The 20,653-nt window shown below is 42.4% G+C and overlaps 1 protein-coding gene across 1 annotated transcript; it reads right to left on the bottom strand.

Moving 5' to 3' along the window:
• Positions 1 to 232: 232 nt before the first annotated feature.
• ankha (ANKH inorganic pyrophosphate transport regulator a) lies at positions 233 to 13,495 on the bottom strand. The gene is made up of 12 exons (XM_004551989.5): positions 12,817 to 13,495; positions 11,574 to 11,790; positions 11,248 to 11,366; positions 11,017 to 11,100; positions 10,762 to 10,932; positions 10,538 to 10,672; positions 9,847 to 9,939; positions 9,667 to 9,759; positions 3,693 to 3,822; positions 3,455 to 3,578; positions 3,164 to 3,263; positions 233 to 1,107 (listed from the first exon to the last, which is right to left on the bottom strand). The coding sequence occupies exons 1-12, from the start codon at positions 12,910 to 12,912 to the stop codon at positions 979 to 981; spliced, it is 1,491 nt and encodes a 496-aa protein (XP_004552046.1). The 5' UTR covers positions 12,913 to 13,495; the 3' UTR covers positions 233 to 978.
• Positions 13,496 to 20,653: the final 7,158 nt, after the last annotated feature.

Genomic DNA, 20,653 nt, shown 5'->3' on the forward strand with positions numbered 1-20,653 from the left:
ACAAGAGAAGGAAAAAATAATTTTTGAAGTTATTAAACCTTCATTGATTACTTGTACATAGCCCAAGCTTCAAATAAGTACAGTGTATCGATACTGTGAGCACCCACCACTGTACATGACAGAAATGTATAACAGATCCACTTCAGGGGGAGAAAAATAAACATGATTTTGCAGTGGTATCTGTTAGACTCAAAGAAACAAGAAGGTAAAGCCAGTTCCAGGTAAGCATGAAGATTATTAATAAAGCAATTTATTTGCCAAATAAGAATGCCTTTACAGTATATACAGTACATATGACAGCCTGAATACCACCAGGAAAATGCTGGGCAAAACAAAAGTTGACTCCCAGACTGCATGGAAAGAGAACAATCATGACTATTTTTTTGGCATTTTGGTTCGTTTTGAAACACGCAGTGATATATAACGAGGGATTCCTGACCCCCCTGGGCAATTAAATATACACGATGCATTACCTATATAAAACAACAATAATCTGTACACCGTTGTATGGAAAATACGATTGCACAACCCAACAAGTCCCACAGTATGTCTATATCTGAATCCAAGCAAGGCCTTGCTGCTTAATCGTCAATTAAAGAACATAAAGAACTCTTTTGGCAACTCCACCACCACTCGACAGACGCTTCCATTCTCGCCGCTGAGGAGGAAGAGCTCTCCCGTGTCGATTTCCCTTGTTTGCCAACACATGAAAATGATTATTACGCCCCGCAGATTATGAGCACTGAAGATCGGAAGACGCTAACGGTATTTACATTGATGGATGAACACGTGGAGGTGCATGGCTTTCTTTACAGTGTGCGCATTAATGGTGAGGTGGTCGAGGTGAAGAAGAAGACCTCAGTTCTGTCGAGGGGACCTCTGAAACCAAAACCATACTCGGGAGGTCCCCTCTCTCCTCCAGCACCGTATGTCCCACATTGAGCTCGGCTTTACCTTCCTCCTCCGCTCCCTCGGATCTCACTCCTGTTCCTCCTCGTCCTCCTCCTGGAGCTCCTCGATGGCATCCATCTGATTCCTGGAGCACACCTCGCTCATGGGGGCCGAGTTCTCGCCCTCCACCACCAGCTCGTTGGACATCTCGTTTTTCTGTGGACAAAGCAGACGGGGGAAATGGAAACAAAATCGTTGCTGTGCTGAATCAAATGAGTAAAAATGAAGCCACTGTGAGTCCAGAGGTTACAAAATCCATCCAGCAGCACCTCTAAAGTCACTAATTAACACCTTACATCTCTGTTTAATCTGGATAAAAACCGTGTAAAAAAGCAGTTTGCAGGTTTGTGCCTGATTATTTCTTGGCTGAGCACAATGATTTCACCATGAAGCTGCCTGGCTCAAACACCAGGAGGGCACAGCGTTTTAGCCAAGAAACACCACGGCCTTCTGGCTATGATCTCAGCCTGTTATGTTATCCAATTAGGTGTTTTTGTGCGGATTAATGAGCTGTAAGGTGTTAATCAGAGAGCTTTAGCCTTACTTGTAGGCAGATTTAGTTTCCTTTAAACAGGGAAAGACCAACTTTCCTTTATGTCTTCATGCAAAGCCAGGCTGACTACTGATTCATATTGAGTAGAAAAATACGATGCACCATTCATGAAACACAAACATAAATATTCCTTTAAAATAAAAAGCAAAGCTGGAGATTGTTTATTTGCCTAAAATGGAAGAAACGCCATGTTTTCAGATACTTTTTTTTTTTTTTTTTTTAATGCAACATGAACACTGTGCAGCTTGCTGCTTCAACAGGATGCCGGGAGTAACAAGGTTGTTCATCTGAAACCGGCTGTCCTTACAAATTAACATTTTCCTAAAATAAACAAAGAGAATGTTATATTTCTGACAATCAGAGAGGTGTGGTCACAGAATAGCAAGTACAAGTTTATTAAAGCTGTACCGTTTTCAATTTTACTTTCTTTTTTTTTTTAAGACAAACAGAACATTAAAGGTGACACTTTATGATGATGTCAACTTGATATATTTTTTTTTTAATTCTAGAATTCTGCTAGAGGAGCTTTGCATAACTTACAGCTCAAAATAATCCTTCATAATAATCATGCTGTTAGTTCGACTTGTCTGTCGTTTTAGCTCCTCCTCCTTTGTGCAAGCTTTCTACTGGTTGGCTGCTCCTTGTAAACAGAAACATTAAACAGTGGCCGGGAGTTCTGTACCTGAGGTGACTGTATTAGACTCGGTCACAAAGGCCTACAAACCGTGACCCTCGGTGACCTTCGTTGCTATGGAAAAATTCCCTGACAGGTCACAAATCACAAAGAGTGCTTCTGCACTAAAAACCTCCTTGGACTGCTTTGGTAGTGAAACCATTCACCTTCAAATTAAAAGCTGAGCTTGACCTGCAACCAGTAAACTTTTATTTTGAAAGCAAACTTTGTTTCCAATTTGTATTGGACTTCACAGTTTCAATTTAATTTGTTGCTTTAAAGTAAAAAAAAAAAAAATTTATATTTTGAGGAAATGCAATTTTCAAAATTAGAGATAAAATCCAAACAATCCGATGATCTCTTATGACCAATCACTCATCATCCTGTTAATACTCCGGTTTAACAGGAGGGCAGTGCGTTTGCAGACGTGTTGCTATCTTCCCAACAAACCACGGGCCACTCTGGTGTTTTAGTGACCAAAGCAATGACAAGGAGGATATATATTTTTTTGTGTAGCGCCGTCTTTGCCAGAAGCCACTTGCCAACTGGTCTGGGAATTCAACCTGTGGTTGCTAACTAATCTCTAGGAGTGCAAGACTGAAGCCTGAGGGATGGCCACTGTCACTGACCTCACAGAGATCAGTCTGAAGCCTGAGCTTGTGGTTCACCAACATGTTATTTCAAACTTTGGCCAAGTTTCACGTGAGCATCCACCAGTAATCCAACAGTAATGAGAGAAAGCTAGGAGAAGCATAGCAGGTCCACTTTATGCCCATGCACAGGGATAAATAAAAATGCCCAAGCCTTCTCCTCGCATGTGTGCTTTGATGGAAGGATAATGACTAAACAGGAAAATTATAATTAGTGAGGCACACGCCGTCTGTTCACAGACCCATAAAGAGCGAAAAGAAAAAAAAAAAAAAAAAGAAAACGCAAAAAGAGGTGTGTACTCATGTTTAGAATGACCTCAGTCCAGGTGTTCTCACCTGTTGTCGATAAACATAGCAGGCTGCTATAGCAACCATTGTGGACTCCCCTATGAAACCAGCGAGGAGGGATCCGACCCCGAGTGTGGCCCCGTGAACCCTGAAACACACACAAAAAAGGAGCAGATCAAGTTTTGAACACCGTGAACTAAACATGGACCGGTGCGGACGTGAATTTGCCCGTCAGGAGTAAAAAGTGAGAAACCGCAGCTACGTATTGCATAACTGTAATCCTGACTCACAGCGCTGACCTCTGTGAACCTCTCAGTGCTCTCTGAAGTGGCAGCTTACCCCATATAAGGCAGCACAACTAGACTGGTGATGAGGACAATGATGCGCAGAACCGAGCTGGGGGCCAGCACAAAGGTCTTTTTCAGGGTCATGAGCCATCCAGTCAAATGAGCCCGAACAGTCACTGCAAACACACAGAAAACAGAAACACTGCCTCACTTGTCCGAACGAAACACCAGTACAAACCACAGCTGGAAGCAAAAGTGAAGCTGAAAGAGAAAAAAAAGGTACGTCTTACCTGGCAGGGGAAAAAAGGAGAAAATCCTGAGTGGGACCACGCACAGCTTAGCGAAACTATCCTCCACTCCAATTACATCAACCAGGATCTTCTCTGACACATGAGGACTCCAAAACACCACAAAGCAAAGCTGTGCAGGAAACGAACAAAGACTAAATTAATTTATCCCCCGCTATGCCTCATTAGATTTCATTAGTTCATTATCTCGAGGGGCTTCGGACCGGACGCGGGCCCCTTTGAAGCTCCTACAAAACAAGCGAGCGAGCGAACGCATGATGGACGGCGTTATTGTTCCTAGAAGGCGTTTCCAAAGCACGTGCAACATTACTGTAGCCATCTCAAAGCAATTACCCTGCGAGCGGAGCATTAATAGTGTTAAACAGGACAGCAAGCTGATCTGAACATGAATAATACATCGCTTTGTTTCGAATTGTAAAAACAGTTTCTCTGCACGCCGCACTTGGACTTAGATCAGAGGGGCTCTTCTATAAAGAGAGATTAATGAGTGAGGGAGGTATGTTGAGCCTAAAGCTAGAGTATTCAGTGTCACAACACAAGCGCCCTCTTTAATGTGGCAGGTCATCACAGCTAATGCTGAACACATACCGTGGTCTGGGAACAGGTCGTGTGCGTTCAGTGATTCTTTCAGCTTAAAGCATGCCTTAAAGGTCATGCAGATTGCAACGTGCAACCGGTTGAGCTGAATCCAAGTCACGCCAGAAGGATGCTGCACAGTGCAGAAAAATGCACTGCACAGTCAAATGAATTCACATGCAGAAAAAGATTTTTTATGCTCAGTTCCTCCCCTTTTATGTGAGCGTGCTCAGAGCCCGAAACAGGAAGACTGGGTTAACAGAGAAAGCTGATAACAGGTTATCACGCCCGTAGTTATCGCTGACTGGGTTTTTTTATGTTTTGTCTAAAAAGTCTGACCTTGTCAAATTTGCTTCATAGCTCATCCCTCTGGAGTTCCCGGAGATGCACTCATGTTTTGACTAACCAACAGCCACTCTCCATTTGTTACCAACTACAAGTACTTGCCGTCCTCCAGCTGTTTTTCAGGATTCCTGAAATGTCTCAACTTGGAACAAAACACTGATGATCTGATCATCTGACAACCAGCATGTAAATAAAATGCACTCGATCACCTGGTGTCATATTTAATCATCCTCACTTGCTGAGTCTACTCTCAGCCTTATGTAAAGCACCCAGACCTTCCAGGAGTCCTCGCTCACCTCTACTTGCTTTCCTGCTGCTTTGTGTAACTACTTCCTGTCACATGCTGTCACCCTAGCCCTCTCTGAAACCTGAATAAGTAGAGAACAGACTATTAATTCTGCTGGGCATTCCAGCTTCCTCGTACACAAATTTGGCCTTGCTGGGTGAGGCGGTGATCCACACTTTGAAACAGTTGACAAATGGAAAGCAGAATGATATAATCACACACAATAAATATCTCCAGTAGGGCTCAATCCCCACAGAGTTCACCAACAGGTGAAAACTGTAATCTAATTCAGGGTCATGAGAAGTCCTGATATGAGGTGCCCTCTGAACAGGCTGCCAGATTGTCACAGACCTAACACACCATCTTATCACTCTAAACTAGTCTCAACAGATAAATGTAAAATGCAACACCAGCTGAAAAAACCCCCCCACCTGTTACTGCTCTAGTTTTCATCGCACTGTAAACCTGCCTCTAGCTCAGCACCCATCGACCCAGATTCTCTCGTTCAGGTCTCTCTTATGCCATCTAATCTGAAAATGAATGATGACTAATCCCACCGTCACAGAGATGCAGCGAACTCTGGGTTTAAACTCCAGTCCTGTGTGGTGCACTCTGTGGTGGAACCAGAAGTTTACATATTACATTATTAATACTACATAGCCAGGATGTTAAACATGCAGTGCAGCGGATGGCTGTGAAAACTGAAGAAGGAGGGAGGATGACTCTTTTTTTTCCCCTTCTAACTTAGTGAATAAAAAAAGGTACTCATTGTTACTTCTTCTTACCAAAACTAGTGTTTACTCTTTTTAGGCACTGAAAATTACACCTCCAGATTCAGAAGAATTACACAGTAAATGTTGTGAAATTATACCCCAAGTTGCCGACTGGATTATAAAGTCCTAACTTTTTACACGCGAAAGGCGCTCAGTCTGGAGGCTTTTAAATTAAAGTTATAAGGCAACAATTTTATAATTTAGTTCGGTTCTGTGGTCGATGATAATTGCTCTCAATCGGCAGCATTTGACTCAGCTCATTTATGGCAAGGAACGAGTAAAAAGTCACTTTTCTGTTCACTGGCATGTTGAATGGAGCCTTTCAGAGTCAGTCATGATATTTGTCCCTACACACCTTCACAAAAATTAAAAACTGTCAAAAGTGCAAGATTGAATTGATTTTCTTGCCCAGTAAAAACACTTCAAATAGTAAAAACAACAACAACACCTGATGTTCCAGCAGTTGTGATCGCTCAAACCTGCCACTAGCTCAGCACCCACCTACCCAGATTCTCCCACTCAGGTCTTTCTCATGCAGGCTAATCTGAAAATGAATGACGACTAATCCCACCATCACTGCAACCAGACCACTTTATTTAAATCACTGTTTATCTATGCATCACTTTAAGCCTGTGGCTCACCATCATGGTGCTTTTCTTTGATTAATGGTCGTTTGGGTTGGAGACATAGTAAGACACAATGCTCTGCAGTAGGGCTGCCACGATTAGTCGACTAGTCACGATTATGTCGACTATTAAAATCGTCGACGACTAATTTAACAGTCGACGCATCGTTTGAAGCTTTGTAAGATCACAAAGGACGCAGGAATAATAGCAGGATTTAAGAGTGTAATAACGGACTGAAACAGAAGATGGCAGCACTGCATGTCCAAGGATGCCAGCTGCCGTTAAACCCCGAAGAAGAAGAAGCTGTGTCCCAGAATTCATAGCGCAGCTGTCAACAATGGCGGCAGCTAGTTAGTTTTAACTTTACTCTTATTATTCTTTCTGGGTCACAAAATAAACGTTTAACATATTTTCAGGCGAGAATGTAACTGTGTAAACCTCAAATATCTGCTCAGTTTATCAAGACACCACATATTTTCAAAAGCGCTCCGACGTTTTCGGAGACGTCTGTTACCCACTAGCTCGTTAGCTAGGCGGGGGCAAGGCTAACTAGCGCCGTGAGAACACCGGACTCCCGGCAAATCGTTTTCAAACCCACCGCCGTCTTTCGCTAGTCAGGTTAAACATATATATAAGTCACTTAGATAACTTAAATGTTATTGTTTGGCTTTTTTCAGTATTTTATTTGTTCCTGAGTAAATCGGTTTGGCTGAGATTAAAGGTATAGTTTTTGCACAGCTAAAACTGTCAAGCAGACAGCTGATTATCAGAAGTGTGAGACGCTGGAGAATATACTCCGGTGTCCTGTTATATTTTAGAAAGCAAGGAGTTTATTAAACTTCACCGAAACAATCTGCAAATTTCATTAAAAATTAATAAACTACCATCTTGTCTTTATTTTTAGTTAGCACAAACACTTCAAGCTGTAAGCTAATGATAGTTATACAAGACCAGATGATGCTGGTGCAATAAGCTGTACGTCCAATGGATGATGATCTGATTAGTCGACTAATCGCAAAAATAATCGGTGACTAGTCGACTATCAAAATAATCGTTTGTGGCAGCCCTACTCTGCAGTATTTTCAACATCGCAGGAAGTTTCAGATTTCTGATCCTCTGAACCAAAGTTTGGGTGAGGATTACTTCTTTTGATGATTTCACCTGGCGTCGCCTCACCAGTTATCATTACTTTAGCTAAAAAATTTTGAGGCGAGCAATTTATCTGGCCCGAGCGAAGCCGCCAATCTCCCCTGACTCAACCGTGGTTACTCTAAACAAGGTGAGACACCCCAGCAAGGTCTGTTTGCATAAGATTTAATTATCCGTTACGTAAGGTTAGTCACTCCCCTCCTCAGATACGCCTCGTCTACCTCCTCCAGTTGTTTTCACTCTGCTGCATTTCCTGCATGCGTAATTAATACAAGTCAGAGCATGAGGGCTTGTTTTCGACACAGCACCTATCTGCCTGTGGTGCTTTGCCGAACACACACCCTCACATAGAGGTTTACAGCTCTGGGATTCCACATCTGGTGTGGCATTCTTCTCCTCCTCTTTCTCCTCCTTAAAAAAGACCCAACCTTTGCCACAAACTTCCTGTTTTTCTTATTCAAGCTGTTAGGACAGCTAACTGAAGAAAAAGCTCATTCTCACTCGTCGCATTAATACCAAACAGAAGGCGAATATGATCAGGAAGAGCGTTTTTGCCGATTTAAAGGCATAACTGTCCAAACATTTAGCAGAGAAACAAAAACAGTGCGCAGCAGCGTGCATAATGACGCAGGAGCACTCATTATTTAGCAGAAAAGCATACCTGCAAGGGGCTTTTGAAATGTGTTAAATGACATGTTTTATGTGAATGCCCATTTTGTGATGCTCTTAAAACTTGGGTGGGACTGGGACAAAAAAATAAATAAATATAGGCCCTTAGCCTGCTCACAAATTCCACCCTAATGTGTCTCCCTGCAACCTGAAACCAAGACGGCACAGCGAAGGAAGAGTACATATGAGTCATTAAAAAGTCGATCACTTAGAACCTTAGTACAGAGCAAACAGGGTTAGAGACATGCAAAAGCCATGTTGAACATGTTTGTGCAGAACACTGAACCAGTTTTGTTGGTCATGTTGGTCTGACTGACAGCATCTTTAACCTGTGATGAGGCAAGATTAAAAGTAGGCAAACAAGGCAGGCGGCTGCCAAAAAAACAAAAACGCAAAGGTTAGTGATGTTTGCACTCTCACATTCAAGATTAGTCTTTGAAAGACAAACATCAGGAAATGCTGCCAAACAGATTTGCATGTTTTCCATGTGTGAAACAGGAATACCTGGCTTGGGCTAGGAGCTTTTTTTGTCAGATGTCAGATCAGCAAACAGCACCTCACACACTGGAACTCAATACAAGCTATCAGTTAGAAATGTGAGGCAACACGTTTAAGTAATAGTGGGGCTAAATTACAGCAACGCCTGCAGAGCAACTAGGTGCTTTTTTTCGTTTCTGAGCTAAAAACAACAAAAAAGGATGTGTTAAATTGCTTCAACATAATCCGGTATGGTGTGCAAAAATCAAAAGTCACCTTTCTTTTCTTTATATTTTGAGAGGAAAATGAGAAATAGCTGCAGCCATTAATTGAAACATGTGCAAACACACGTGGAAATACAGTATATAAGATTCTAATGAACTCTCTTTAGCATACCTTGGTCTTTTCTGAGACCATTTCTGACGAGGCTTTAGTAACCATAGATAGATCGACCGGAGGGTCAGATGTAGATCTTGTGTCAGGTCTTTACTAGACTTTTTTCCCCACATTAGACGACACTTCCTTTGTCCTTCATGTGTCCAATTTTCTCAAATTTTGTCACAACACACCAACACATGCAGAGCTTTCAGCTTATAGCTCTTTGTAAACCTTCCTGTTGGTGGAAAAAAAAAAATTCTGTCTTACTGTGTCATCTTTGCCATTTTTCATATATTTAAGTTAAAGCACCGGAATAAATGATGTTTCGTGAAAAGCTGCTAGTAACAAAATCTAGCATTGGTTGTTTGCCAAGCGGTCTGTTATGTCTAGACACAACAAGTTTGTGGAGTTTGGTGCCTTTTCCTGCTTGACTGATTTATAGCTAAGTGTCAAGTGGCTTAACATTCCTGTGAAAATGGTCAGGTACAAGGACTGGACTGAAAATGATTTTTTTAAAAAAATAAAAAAATTGCAGCCAATGTCCAAAAAAAAACAAACAAAAAACTTTCTGGCAAAATTACAAGTCTGGCTCCTTGGAAGCAAATTACGATGAAGTGAGGGGTGGCTCAAGACTCTGCACTGTGCCCCCCGCATAAAAAAAGAAAGAAAGATCTTACCGTGAGTGACAGCGCCAGACAGCAGAATGTAAACTTCTTAATATGCGACTTGGTGACAAGGCTGCCAGCGTTCAGCTTGTTGCTGGGATTATTCTACAAGTGAGAGAAGCTCATTAGTGTTCTAGACAAAAAGCAGACTTATTTCTACTGTAAACACTAGCAGGGACAGTCTGAGAATACCTTGTCAAAGGCTGGGTATACTGCTCTCAGTTCAGTCAGCCAACCGTAGGGCATGTGGCCTACCGGGTATGTGGCTGTGAGCACAGCAACGGCCTGGAATGACAAAGACACGACAGCTAGAAGTCATCAGCACATCGGCGCTAGTGCTGAAAATACCACCCGCGCCACACAAGCGGCTAAATTAATGATAGAGGCCTAACAATAGCCGACGCGAGAGGAGCACATGCGTCTCTCACTTTCCCAGCAGCGTTCGGGTTTTGAAAAAGTTTGCGACCGGCCTTGAGCTTGTTATTGTGTCCCGAACAACAATGGGCAGCGAACAGTACAGCCATGGAGGAATGTTTTCACTCAGTGTTATGAAGCCCTCAGTTTCACATGTACATGGTGAATCACCCAAACCACTGGCAGCCAGTGTTGTCAATGATTTCCAGTTCATTCTGGTAAACAGCTTTGTATTGTCTCTAGTAGTTGGGGATCTCTGTAAGCCAGAAAGCTCCAGAGGGAGTTTGTTAGCTTTACATCTGCAGTAACTTGAGGGGGGGGGGGGGGGGGGGGGGGGGATTAGACTGCGAAAGTCTCTCTTTACGATCCTGTGAAAGCATCGCAACAATTAGCATAGAATAGCATATGAAGCAGTTTGCAGCAAGTTCGTAATTAAAAGGAATACAATAAACACGAGTGATACGCTCACCTCTGTGGCATCACTGGTGCCCTTGAGGTCACGAGACACAAAGAGGTTGACGATGGGTCGACTGATGCGCTGAGTGGCCAGGATGAGGGCGAGAGGCCACCAGAAACTCAGCATCTTTTTGATGGTGGCGTCGCCCTGCAGGGACAGAGAGAGGAGACGTGCTTGAGACTAGTTTTATTATTACGAAACATGCAAAAAAAAAAAAAAAAAAAGTCAGCACATACCCCCACGTCAAGCCCGCTGGAGTCCGGGATGTTGTCGTGGATGTTGCAGTAGTAACCCAGCCCGACGATGCTGAAACGAACCAAAGCACCCATATACAGCGAAAGTATCGGGATGAGTAAGGGCTCCACACATTCCAGGTTACTGTGCAGGAGAATGGCCACGAAGACGATCTGCGGGAGAGGAGAGCGATCACGTAACACGCTCACGGGTGAATTAAAGTTTGATTGAAAGCGAACGCGGGTGTGTCTCGTCACCTGAGCCACCACGTCAGAGATGGATGCAGAGCCGACGATAACGCTGTACTTGTGCTTCAGAAGGATCCCTGCATGAATCCATGCCTTCAAACAATAAAGAGAGGTCAGCTCGAGACGCAAAGCGGCATTTTGCCCATTTTTCTGATCGCAGCCGGGCCGTATATTGGTGTGTTGTAGAAAACAAAACAGAGTTGATTAAAACCCGCCTGGTACGTTTAAACCAATGCTTACCATTGCATCCAACAAAGGGAACGCAGCCAGGTACAAGAAGGCCTTCCTTGTCTTGTGCCCCACAGATTCATCCACATGGTGGAGCTTATTAATAATGTAGTATCCTAAATCTGTGTATGCTGCAGGAGAAAAGGGGAAGGGGGCCACAGGTGGGTGAGAAGAGGTTAATGAGAAGATTTCTTCCCACGCTCGATTGTTTTGTGAAAGCTGCAGTAATGAACTCTTTAGGTCTGGCGCGTACAGACACACAAACACCAAAACGTTGCATTTTTAGGATGCGGTTTAAACACTGTCATCAGGCGTTCACAAACAACCCTTAAACACACCTATCAAGATATGCAGGATGAATGCGATGGCCCCGGCCGCCACCATGCAGAACACAGCCTTCCTCCGGTCCCGCTTGCTGTTGACAAACACCAAGCCCACATTCTTAAAGTCGCTCATTGGGCCGGTGAAGAACTTCATCAGGGAGTAGGCCAGACCGTAGCTGGCCAGCATTTCCACTGCATCCTCTTTGACTGTGGCTATGCCCCTGTTGAGGGCCTGGAAAAGATATGGCATGGAGGGAGGGAGGGGAGAGGAGAGGAAGAGGTGAGACAGCACGTGAGGCATGACCAGCCCGCATGAGCGTGACTTGGTCTAACTTTATCTCTAGCCAGACAGCACCACAGCCCTTAACAGTCCTTCAATAAAAAAAAAAAATTGTTTTAAAAAGTAAAACACACAGAGGAATATGTGCCTGTCCTTTACAAGCGATCACACACAGTCACCCTGAGAAAACACAACTACAGCTGCTTTCTCTTTTTGCAGGACTCTGTGCTATTTACAGAGCCATTACATAAGCTTAATCCTGACATCTCCAAGCCTCTATGTGCGTGTGTGTGTGTTTTTAATTCTCACACTATCTGCACAGGCTCTCTGGGGTAAAAAGCAGCCATGAGATCACTCATTTGGCTAAGAAAGGACAGGAAATGTCCAGACAGGAAATATGACAATTAAAGGAAAATGTTGGGTGCGTTTTAATCCGTTCTCTATCATCTGCAAGTGGATCAGATTGACTGATAAATGACAGGAAAGAGGCGTGCTGTTAATAACACTGACAGCTCAGTGCGTTTCACGGCAGCAATGGCGACATTGTTTGTTTTTTTCCAGAATAAAAAAAAGGAAGAAGAAAAAAAACATCAGGCCCTTCGTGTGGGTGAGAGATCCGCCTCTTTTGCTAAATAATGTACATAAACCTAATGGATGTCTCGACAGTCACATACACGACACCCCTCACGGCTAAGCTAGCCGCAGTTGAAGCCCCAAACCAGGGGGACTAAACGAGACTCGAAATGACTGGTGTCAGCTCGGGGAAGCGGTCGGTGTTTTCTGGGGCCATTTAAAAAAAACGCTAAATAAATAAAAGATGCTAGTTGACACACCGAAGCACTCTCCCCGTCACAGCGGCGGAGTAATAAAACGGCCGTTAGCCGCCGCTAGCTAAGCCAAAGCTGCGGTGCCGTGAGTCTTCCTACCCCCCTCCCCTCCCCTCCCGTAACCTGAAAACAAGCCAGCCGGAGCCGTTACCTGTTCTCCGAGGTCGATGGCAACATTGGTGATAGCCAAAGGCACCAAAAAGCGGATGAGAGGCCAGTAAGGGCTGAGAGATGGAAACTCCACCATAGTACAAGCCGGGATGACAGAGCGAGGGGCATCTGCCTCGGTCTTGATTGATGAGGAGGAAAAAGCAGAAGATTAGCGGCGAGGAGAGGCAGTCGGAGCACCTGTGTTTCTGCCGTCGGAGGGGGGGTTAAGTGGGGCAGCGGCGGCGGGAGGAGCCGGGGCGCTCCGGTAGCGGCTGCGCTTCACGAGGTTGTGGTGCTGCTAAGAGGATCCGAAGGTCAATGGAAATCTCACACCGGCGCATCTTCCTTGCAAATCGTCATCATCAAGGGGGTGGAGAGGAGAGGGGAGACGCGAGGTGACATCAAACAAAAAAAGGAGGGGACTGGGACGAACCGAGGTGGAGATTCGGATTTTTTTATTTTTTTTTTAAAAAGAAGGACACGCGATAATCCGGAGCAGCTCGGCTGGATTATCAGTTTCCGACAGCGTCGTGTTTGATTTCACTGCGCCTGTGCTGGGGCAGTCCGGCTGCTTTTCGACCCTCCCAGAGGCTGGAACCCACTGCTGCCCGCACGTGGGCCTGGCATCCCGGCCGTGACGTCACCGCCAAGTATAAATCTGGCTTTTTATGACAGCGGAGCACGCGACACACAGGAGAGCTAGCAGCAGGGGGTGGTTCGGTAGAGATGAATAATCAGTTCACAACCGTAAAAGAAAGTAAATCTAACTGGTATCTAACTCGTATCTCCACGAGGAGAGTTTGGTCTCATAAATCCTTCTATGTTGCACATTAAACCTGCTTTGAAGACACTTAGGTTTACGCAGCATAAACGGGTAAACGTACAAAGACATACACTGCCACCTGCTGGACAAAGACATTTTAATGTGCAACTGGATGAACAGGGGTGTACCAACAGCATTCTCATGGGGTGCCACTGGCTCACTGTGTAATATATGGGATGATAATATTAATCGAATATGGTGTTTGCAAACGTAGTCAACATTTGATTCTATTTAATGCACTATCCAGTAGCTAATTAGCAATTTGTTAGTTGTATGATCTGTTGTAGTGTCTAAATATGATTCAAAACAAATAATCACATATAAATTCAATATAATACACTCACTTTCAGAGTGGACCCTTTAGTTACCAAACGTGAGTCCAAGCTTGATCATGTTCAGCAGAATTTTACAGACAAGTTAATGAGCAATTTGTGACAAAACTGATAAGAGGGGAAACATTCCTCTAAACCAGGGGTGTGAAACTTAAGGCTCAGGGACCAGAATAGACTCAGCTAATGGTCCAATCCAGCCCACTGGATCGCTCTGGAAAATGTGAAGAAGAACCCGTCTCGAATGCCAGTCGTACTATACCAAAGTCATTAACTGATTATTTCTTTATAACAACAAAAACTATATATATTCTCTGCTCAGTCTGAACAATGAACTTTCATGAATTTTATCTGTAGTTTTAAATAAAAAATAATCTCTCACTGCAGGATTAAAGCAATAAAAATATGAATGAATCAATATTTGTTATCCAGTAAAATACTGCATATGGTTCTGTGTAAGGAATACCTTTACACACACTCTCTCTCTCTCTCTCTCTCTCTCTCTCTCAGATAAAACTGAGGTTATTGTATTCGGCCCTGAAAATCTTAGAAATATGGTATCTAACCAGATTCTTACTCTGGATGGCATTACCTTGGCCTCCAGTAACACTGTGAGGAACCTTGGAGTCATTTTTGACCAGCATATGTCCTTCAATGCAGCTATTAAAGAAATGTGTAGGACTGCTTTCTTCCATTTGCGCAACATCTCTAAAATTAGAAAAATCCTGTCTCAGAGTGATGCTGAAAAACTAGTTCATGCATTTATTACTTCAAGGCTGGATTATTGCAATTCATTATTATCAGGATGTCCTAAAAACTCCCTGAAAAGTCTTCAGTTAATCCAAAATGCTGCAGCAAGAGTGCTGACAAGGACTAGAAAGAGAGAGCAGATTTCTCCTGTTTTGGCTTCCCTTCATTGGCTTCCTGTTAAATCCAGAATTGAATTCAAAATCCTGCTCCTCACATACAAGGTCTTAAATAATCAGGCCCCATCTTATCATAATGACCTTGTAGTACCATATCACCCTATTAGAGCACCTTGCTCTCACACTGCAAGCCTACTTGTTGTTCCTAGAGTATTTAAAAGTAGAATGGGAGGGAGAGCCTTCAGTTTTCAGTGGAACCATCTTCCAGTTTGGATTTAGGAGACAGACACTATCTGTACTTTTAAGATTAGGCTTAAAAAATTCCTTTTTGCTAAAGCATATAGTTAGGGCTGGATCAGGTGACCCTGAATCCTCCCTTAGTTATGCTGCAATAGACGTAGGCTGCCGGGGATTCCCATGATGCATTGAGTTTTTCCTTTCCAGTCACCTTTCTCACTCACTATGTGTTAATAGACCTCTCTGCATTGAATCATATCTGTTATTAACCTCTGTCTCTCTTCCACAGCATGTCTTTATCCTGTCTTCCTTCTGTCGCCCCAACCGGTCGCAGCAGATGGCCCCGCCCCTCCCTGAGCCTGGTTCTGCCGGAGGTTTCTTCCTGTTAAAAGGGAGTTTTTCCTTCCCACTGTCGCCAAAGTACTTGCTCATGGGGTGTCACATGATTGTTGGGTTTTTCTCTGTGTGTATTATTGTAGGGTGCACCTTACAATATAAAGCGCCTTGAGGCGACTGTTGTTGTGATTTGGCGCCATATAAATAAAATTGAATTGAATTGTGTGATAGGCCTCAGCCTCTATTGATCTTGTGCTCGGGGCATGTTCCTGTGCTGCCATGATTAGTACCTCTGAGCTGTCTTTTTTCAGTCCAGCTTTGTCCAGCCACTGGTTGGATTTCTGGATGCCAGCCACTTACTCTATCTACCAGTGGTACATACCGTGCAGGGGCCTGTCCTTCCATCATGGTTCTTCTCATTGTTCCTCTTCTTCCTCAGGTTTCTGCTCCCTGAAGTATTCTCTAAGCAGGCGGTCTGTTGTGGCCATCTTCGTGATGTACTCAAGTATGTTCGGGTGTTCGTCTCATCCTGGACGGTCGTTTTGACACTGACTAATCCTTGGCCACCTTACTTCCGCTAAGTTTACAGTCTCAGGGAGGTGGACTTGGGCTGAAACCCTCCATGCATGGTCAGGAGCTTCCTTGTCTTGATGTCAGCGGCTTCTATCTCCTCGTTTGGTCAGGTTATTATCCCAGCAGGGCATCTAATCACCGACAGGGCTTGGTCTTCCCATTCAGCTGACTCTTCAGGAGGCTTTGGTGGTTCACACACATGTGATCTTTCTTTTTAAACCTAATCCAATAGTGAGAGGTGCTATGATGTACGGATTGATGACAGTGACAAAAACACAGGGCAGACAGTCTCTGCAATCCCTTTAAAACTAAAGGCTCCTGATAAGGGGGAAACATTTCATTTTATCATATTAATATATTACTCCATATTAAGCTGTCAAATTTGGTTACTTTTTATTTAAACACAGTGTCTTAGTATTTATATTAACAGACTCAGCTTCACTATAATCAGTCCTTTAATTAACTGTGAAAACCTGTAACACAAAGAAAAAAAAAATCTATTTTTGCCACTTTAGTCCAGGACATATGCAGTTAAAAGGAACAGGGCTGTGCGATGTGATGCTTTTTTTTCCGCATGGAAACAGAACCAAACCTTGAGGTCACTTTACTGGCTTTGGTTTAAGGTTTTCAATCATAGTTAATTAGACTTGCTCTCATTGTCTTTTTAAATTCCTCAGTTTTCTTGCTTACTTTGTTTAACCTGTAATGTCAAGACTCGTGACTGCAGCCCTGCCTGAGTAATCCTCAGTCAAAGAACACAAAAGTTGTTTGTGCCTTTGATTGGTGCCTGAGGGAGGCTCTGCGGTGGTTCTAAGAGTTGACACAGCCATTTACAAGCAGACATGCCATTCCCATGCAGCTGTAACTAGAGTCAGATGTTTGCTCATATCTGCAAGTGCACTTTGTATTTGGATTGTCATTACGTCCAGTTGTGTCCACGTGATTCTTCATGATGATAAAACAACTCTGTGGGTTTTTATTTGATAAAACAGTAAAGAAATGTATTCCCAACTTTGTACTCTGACTCATTAAGTGGGTGGGGTAACAAAGGACAGAGTGGTCACCAGGTAAGTCTGAGAATGTGTTTGAGTGTTACTTTGTGAATGCTGCAACCAGGCCTGGACTGAGACAAAAAAATCGGCCCTGGCATTTCTGGTCCAGGTGGCCCACCATGATCAGTCAAAAAGAAAAAAAATTTACTACCTAGCAACAACACCTTTTTGTGACTGCCAGGGCTTTATATGAGCTGTTCCTGGTACTACTATTAACAGTGCAGCAGCTAAGATGATGATTCATTTGACACATTTTGCTCAATCTATTTCTAGTTTCTTCTTCTATTTCTCTGTCAGCTCCACATTTTCACTTTTGTTTGTCCATCTTTATCAGCCACTTCTCCCACACTAAACTCTGTTCAACAAGGTGCATGACCGCACAGGGATAGTGGGGGAGGGGCTGGACAAGTTAAGAGATTTGACTGGGCAACCATACTCTGATTAGTAACTCTATAGTACTGTGGTAAACTCTAGGTGCACCGATTTATTGAACTGTGCAAACACACATGGAAATACAGTATGTAAGGTAAGAAAAACAGCGTTTTTACCATTTTAAGGTGTGTGAAAGTCAATATTTTGTTTGTCCACCTTTATTCTTCAACACAGCCTGAACTCTCTAGGTCAAACTTTCTTGTCATTTCTTTAAGTAGGCTTCAGGAATAGTTCTCCAGGCTTCTTGAAGGGCATACAAGGCTCTTATTTTTGGATGTTTGTTGCCTTTTATTCTGTTCTCTGTCAACATGATCCCACACTGCTTCAATAATGTTGAGGTCCGGGCTCTAGGGAGGTCAATCAGTGACTGATAGTGTCTCATTGTATGTTTTTCTATGCGTTCACTGTATTGGCAGTGTATTTGGGATTATCAGCTGTTGTCAACCAGCTGTTTGCCAGATGGTTTTGCATGGTGGCTCAAAATCTGATGGTACTTTCTTGCTTTCATAATTCTTGGTGTTGGATCAGATCTCCAAACCATGACAGAGCCTCCACTGTGTTTTACAGATGGCCGTAGACACTCACCATTTGACCTCTTTTACTTTATCTGAGTCATTGCTCTTCCATTGAGATCATTTGTGATGAGGCTTTGTTGAACAGTAGAATAATCAAATAAAGGGCCAGATAACAATTTCTAAAAGACATACCTTTCATATACTGACTTTCATTAGGCCTGCCACCTTTTCACTTGTCCTCCATTTGTTTAGTTTCCTCAAACCTTTTAAGGACTTACTGCACTACATGCTGATATATGCTAAGTTTTTACTTATACTGTATCTTTTTGGGAATCACCATGTTGGTGCAGAACATGTCAAACTGTGTTTTCTTTTTCATTTTTCCATATATTCAACTAAAGAAAATGGAAGAAACTGTGTGTTTCGTGACAGGCTGTTAGTAACAAAGTGCCTAAAGAGACAATGCATACATACACAATAAATAGGTTCTTTCCTAAGTTGCCTGTTATGTGTTGACACAATACTGGTTCATCTCTTGAGTTAGGTGGTTCTTTTTATGCTTGAATGATTCAGAGGTCTGTGTGCAGTGGTTTTACAAACAAGAAAAACACTCCTGTGAAACTGGCCGAGTACAAGGGCTGAAAATGAGTGAAAAAGCAACCATTGTCCAAAGAAAACCTTTGAAGGATCTTCAGAAAGCTGGAGAACTAAAAGTCTGGCTCACTGAAAAATGAACTATAAATAAATAATGGGTGACTCGAGACTTTTGCACATTACTGTGTATGAAAATACTGGACCTGGTTTCATTTAGTTCAGGCTGTGGTTTGTTGCTGAACAATTTGGTGACTTTTGATGTGATCTCTGATATAGACATGAAGACAGTCCTTTGACATTTATGTACCTCCTGCGACATTAATTCTGTTACTTGGTAGCTCCTGGGTACATATAAGGGTGATAAAATGTATTTATATAGCACTTTTCAAAACAAACATTATAAAAAAGCTTTACACCCACACACAGTGCAACAAAGTACATAGTCATGTTTAAAAAAGGCAGGCATGGGAAGTGCAAAGGAAAATAAATAAATGTAAAATTATGGGTGCACTGTAAACATAATAGAACTATGCAAGAATTAAAAGAAATGCATTTTCCATACTTAACACTCATTGGTTTTTGAGATTTTGTGCAGTACGATGCTGCAGTTTAGAGACGCTCAAAGCACAAGTGACTAATACACTTTTATGGGCTCTTTTCACACATAAACCTTATATTTCTTTGCTATCAAACCAAATCAAAGTCACCTAAGATGAATTTTAATGTATATTTACAGGAACGAATTTAGTTGTGGTGCATTGAATCGATGTGTCTGGGTTTTAACCTCCCAATGAGCTTAGATCAGTTAGGAAGAGGAGTAAATGAATGGACGGATGGATGGTAAAGTTAAAGTTCGCCCTCTAGTGGCCACATTTGGAGCAGACGAACAGTTCTGAACACTGACCTGACTGAAATAGTTTAAGTCTTGGTCCCAAACTCAACTTATTTTATTGTTTTGCATATATTAGTTTAATAACTTTTATTATTTATTATTATTATCTTTTATTTTAGTCTTTATAACTTATTTTGAATTCGCTAAACTCTCTGTAATTGGGTTTAAACTACCTTACTGTACCTTGGTATTTGCTAGGAAAATATGAAATGGGTGCAGCAATTCGCTATGGCCACCTATATTATTCAACACAGCTTGAACTCAGTTAGATAAGCTTTCTTGTCTTGATTATACTTTTCTGCTTTCATATTTCCATCAATTTTGACAAATTTTTCATGTAAAATTGTCCCTTTGTCTGTGTTAATGCTGACCTGGCTGAATGGAAAGATCCATAGTATCGTATTTTGTCTCCATATAATCTTTTAATACAAGATATCCTTAACTACATGAGCTATCTTGTGCATGTGATGTTCTGATTGTGATTCTGTAACTGTGGCAGGTCTCTGTAAATGACTCTGTGCTTGTTACTCTTTATTAAAAGTTACACAGACTGGTGTTGCTCTCTTTTGTTAAAACTTAAAGACACATGAGCACAAGCTGTTGTTGTTGTTTTTTTTTAAATAGTTTTTCAGCTAATAGCTTTTTGGGAACCACCTTGCTGGTGAGGAAATTCTTTTAGTGCCTAAAGATTCAGTTTGAAACTTTGAAACAAGAAAAACATTCCTCAGAAAATGTCCGGTACAAGGACTGGACTGAAAATGAGTGAAAAAGAAGCCAATGTCCAAAGAAAAAGAAGGCCCAGAGAACTATTTCTCACAACAACCTTTAAAAAACAAACAAGAAAGTCCAGCTTCACAGCAGCAAAATATAAATGAGGTTTAGAGGGGTGGCTCAAGACTTTTACACAGTACTGTATACAGCATGAAAAATGTAGCTTCAAATCTACGATAAAGTCTAAGCGAGGCAATGGAAACCTGAGCTTCATCCAACTTCACCAAAATATCTAAATTTAGTATGGAAAAAAATCAGCTGCTGTTGAATGTACAGCGGTCATTAACGTCACTGCATGTTAGTCATGTACTGAAATACACAGAGGGGAACTACATGTTTGACAAAGATAACTGAGAAATGGCTAAACAGTGTCAAATAAAGGTTCATCACTCACCTCTCTCTTCCTCCTCCCCTGTGT

The sequence above is a fragment of the Maylandia zebra genome, linkage group LG9, assembly GCF_041146795.1.
Source record: "Maylandia zebra isolate NMK-2024a linkage group LG9, Mzebra_GT3a, whole genome shotgun sequence".
NCBI classification, from domain to species: domain Eukaryota; kingdom Metazoa; phylum Chordata; class Actinopteri; order Cichliformes; family Cichlidae; genus Maylandia; species Maylandia zebra.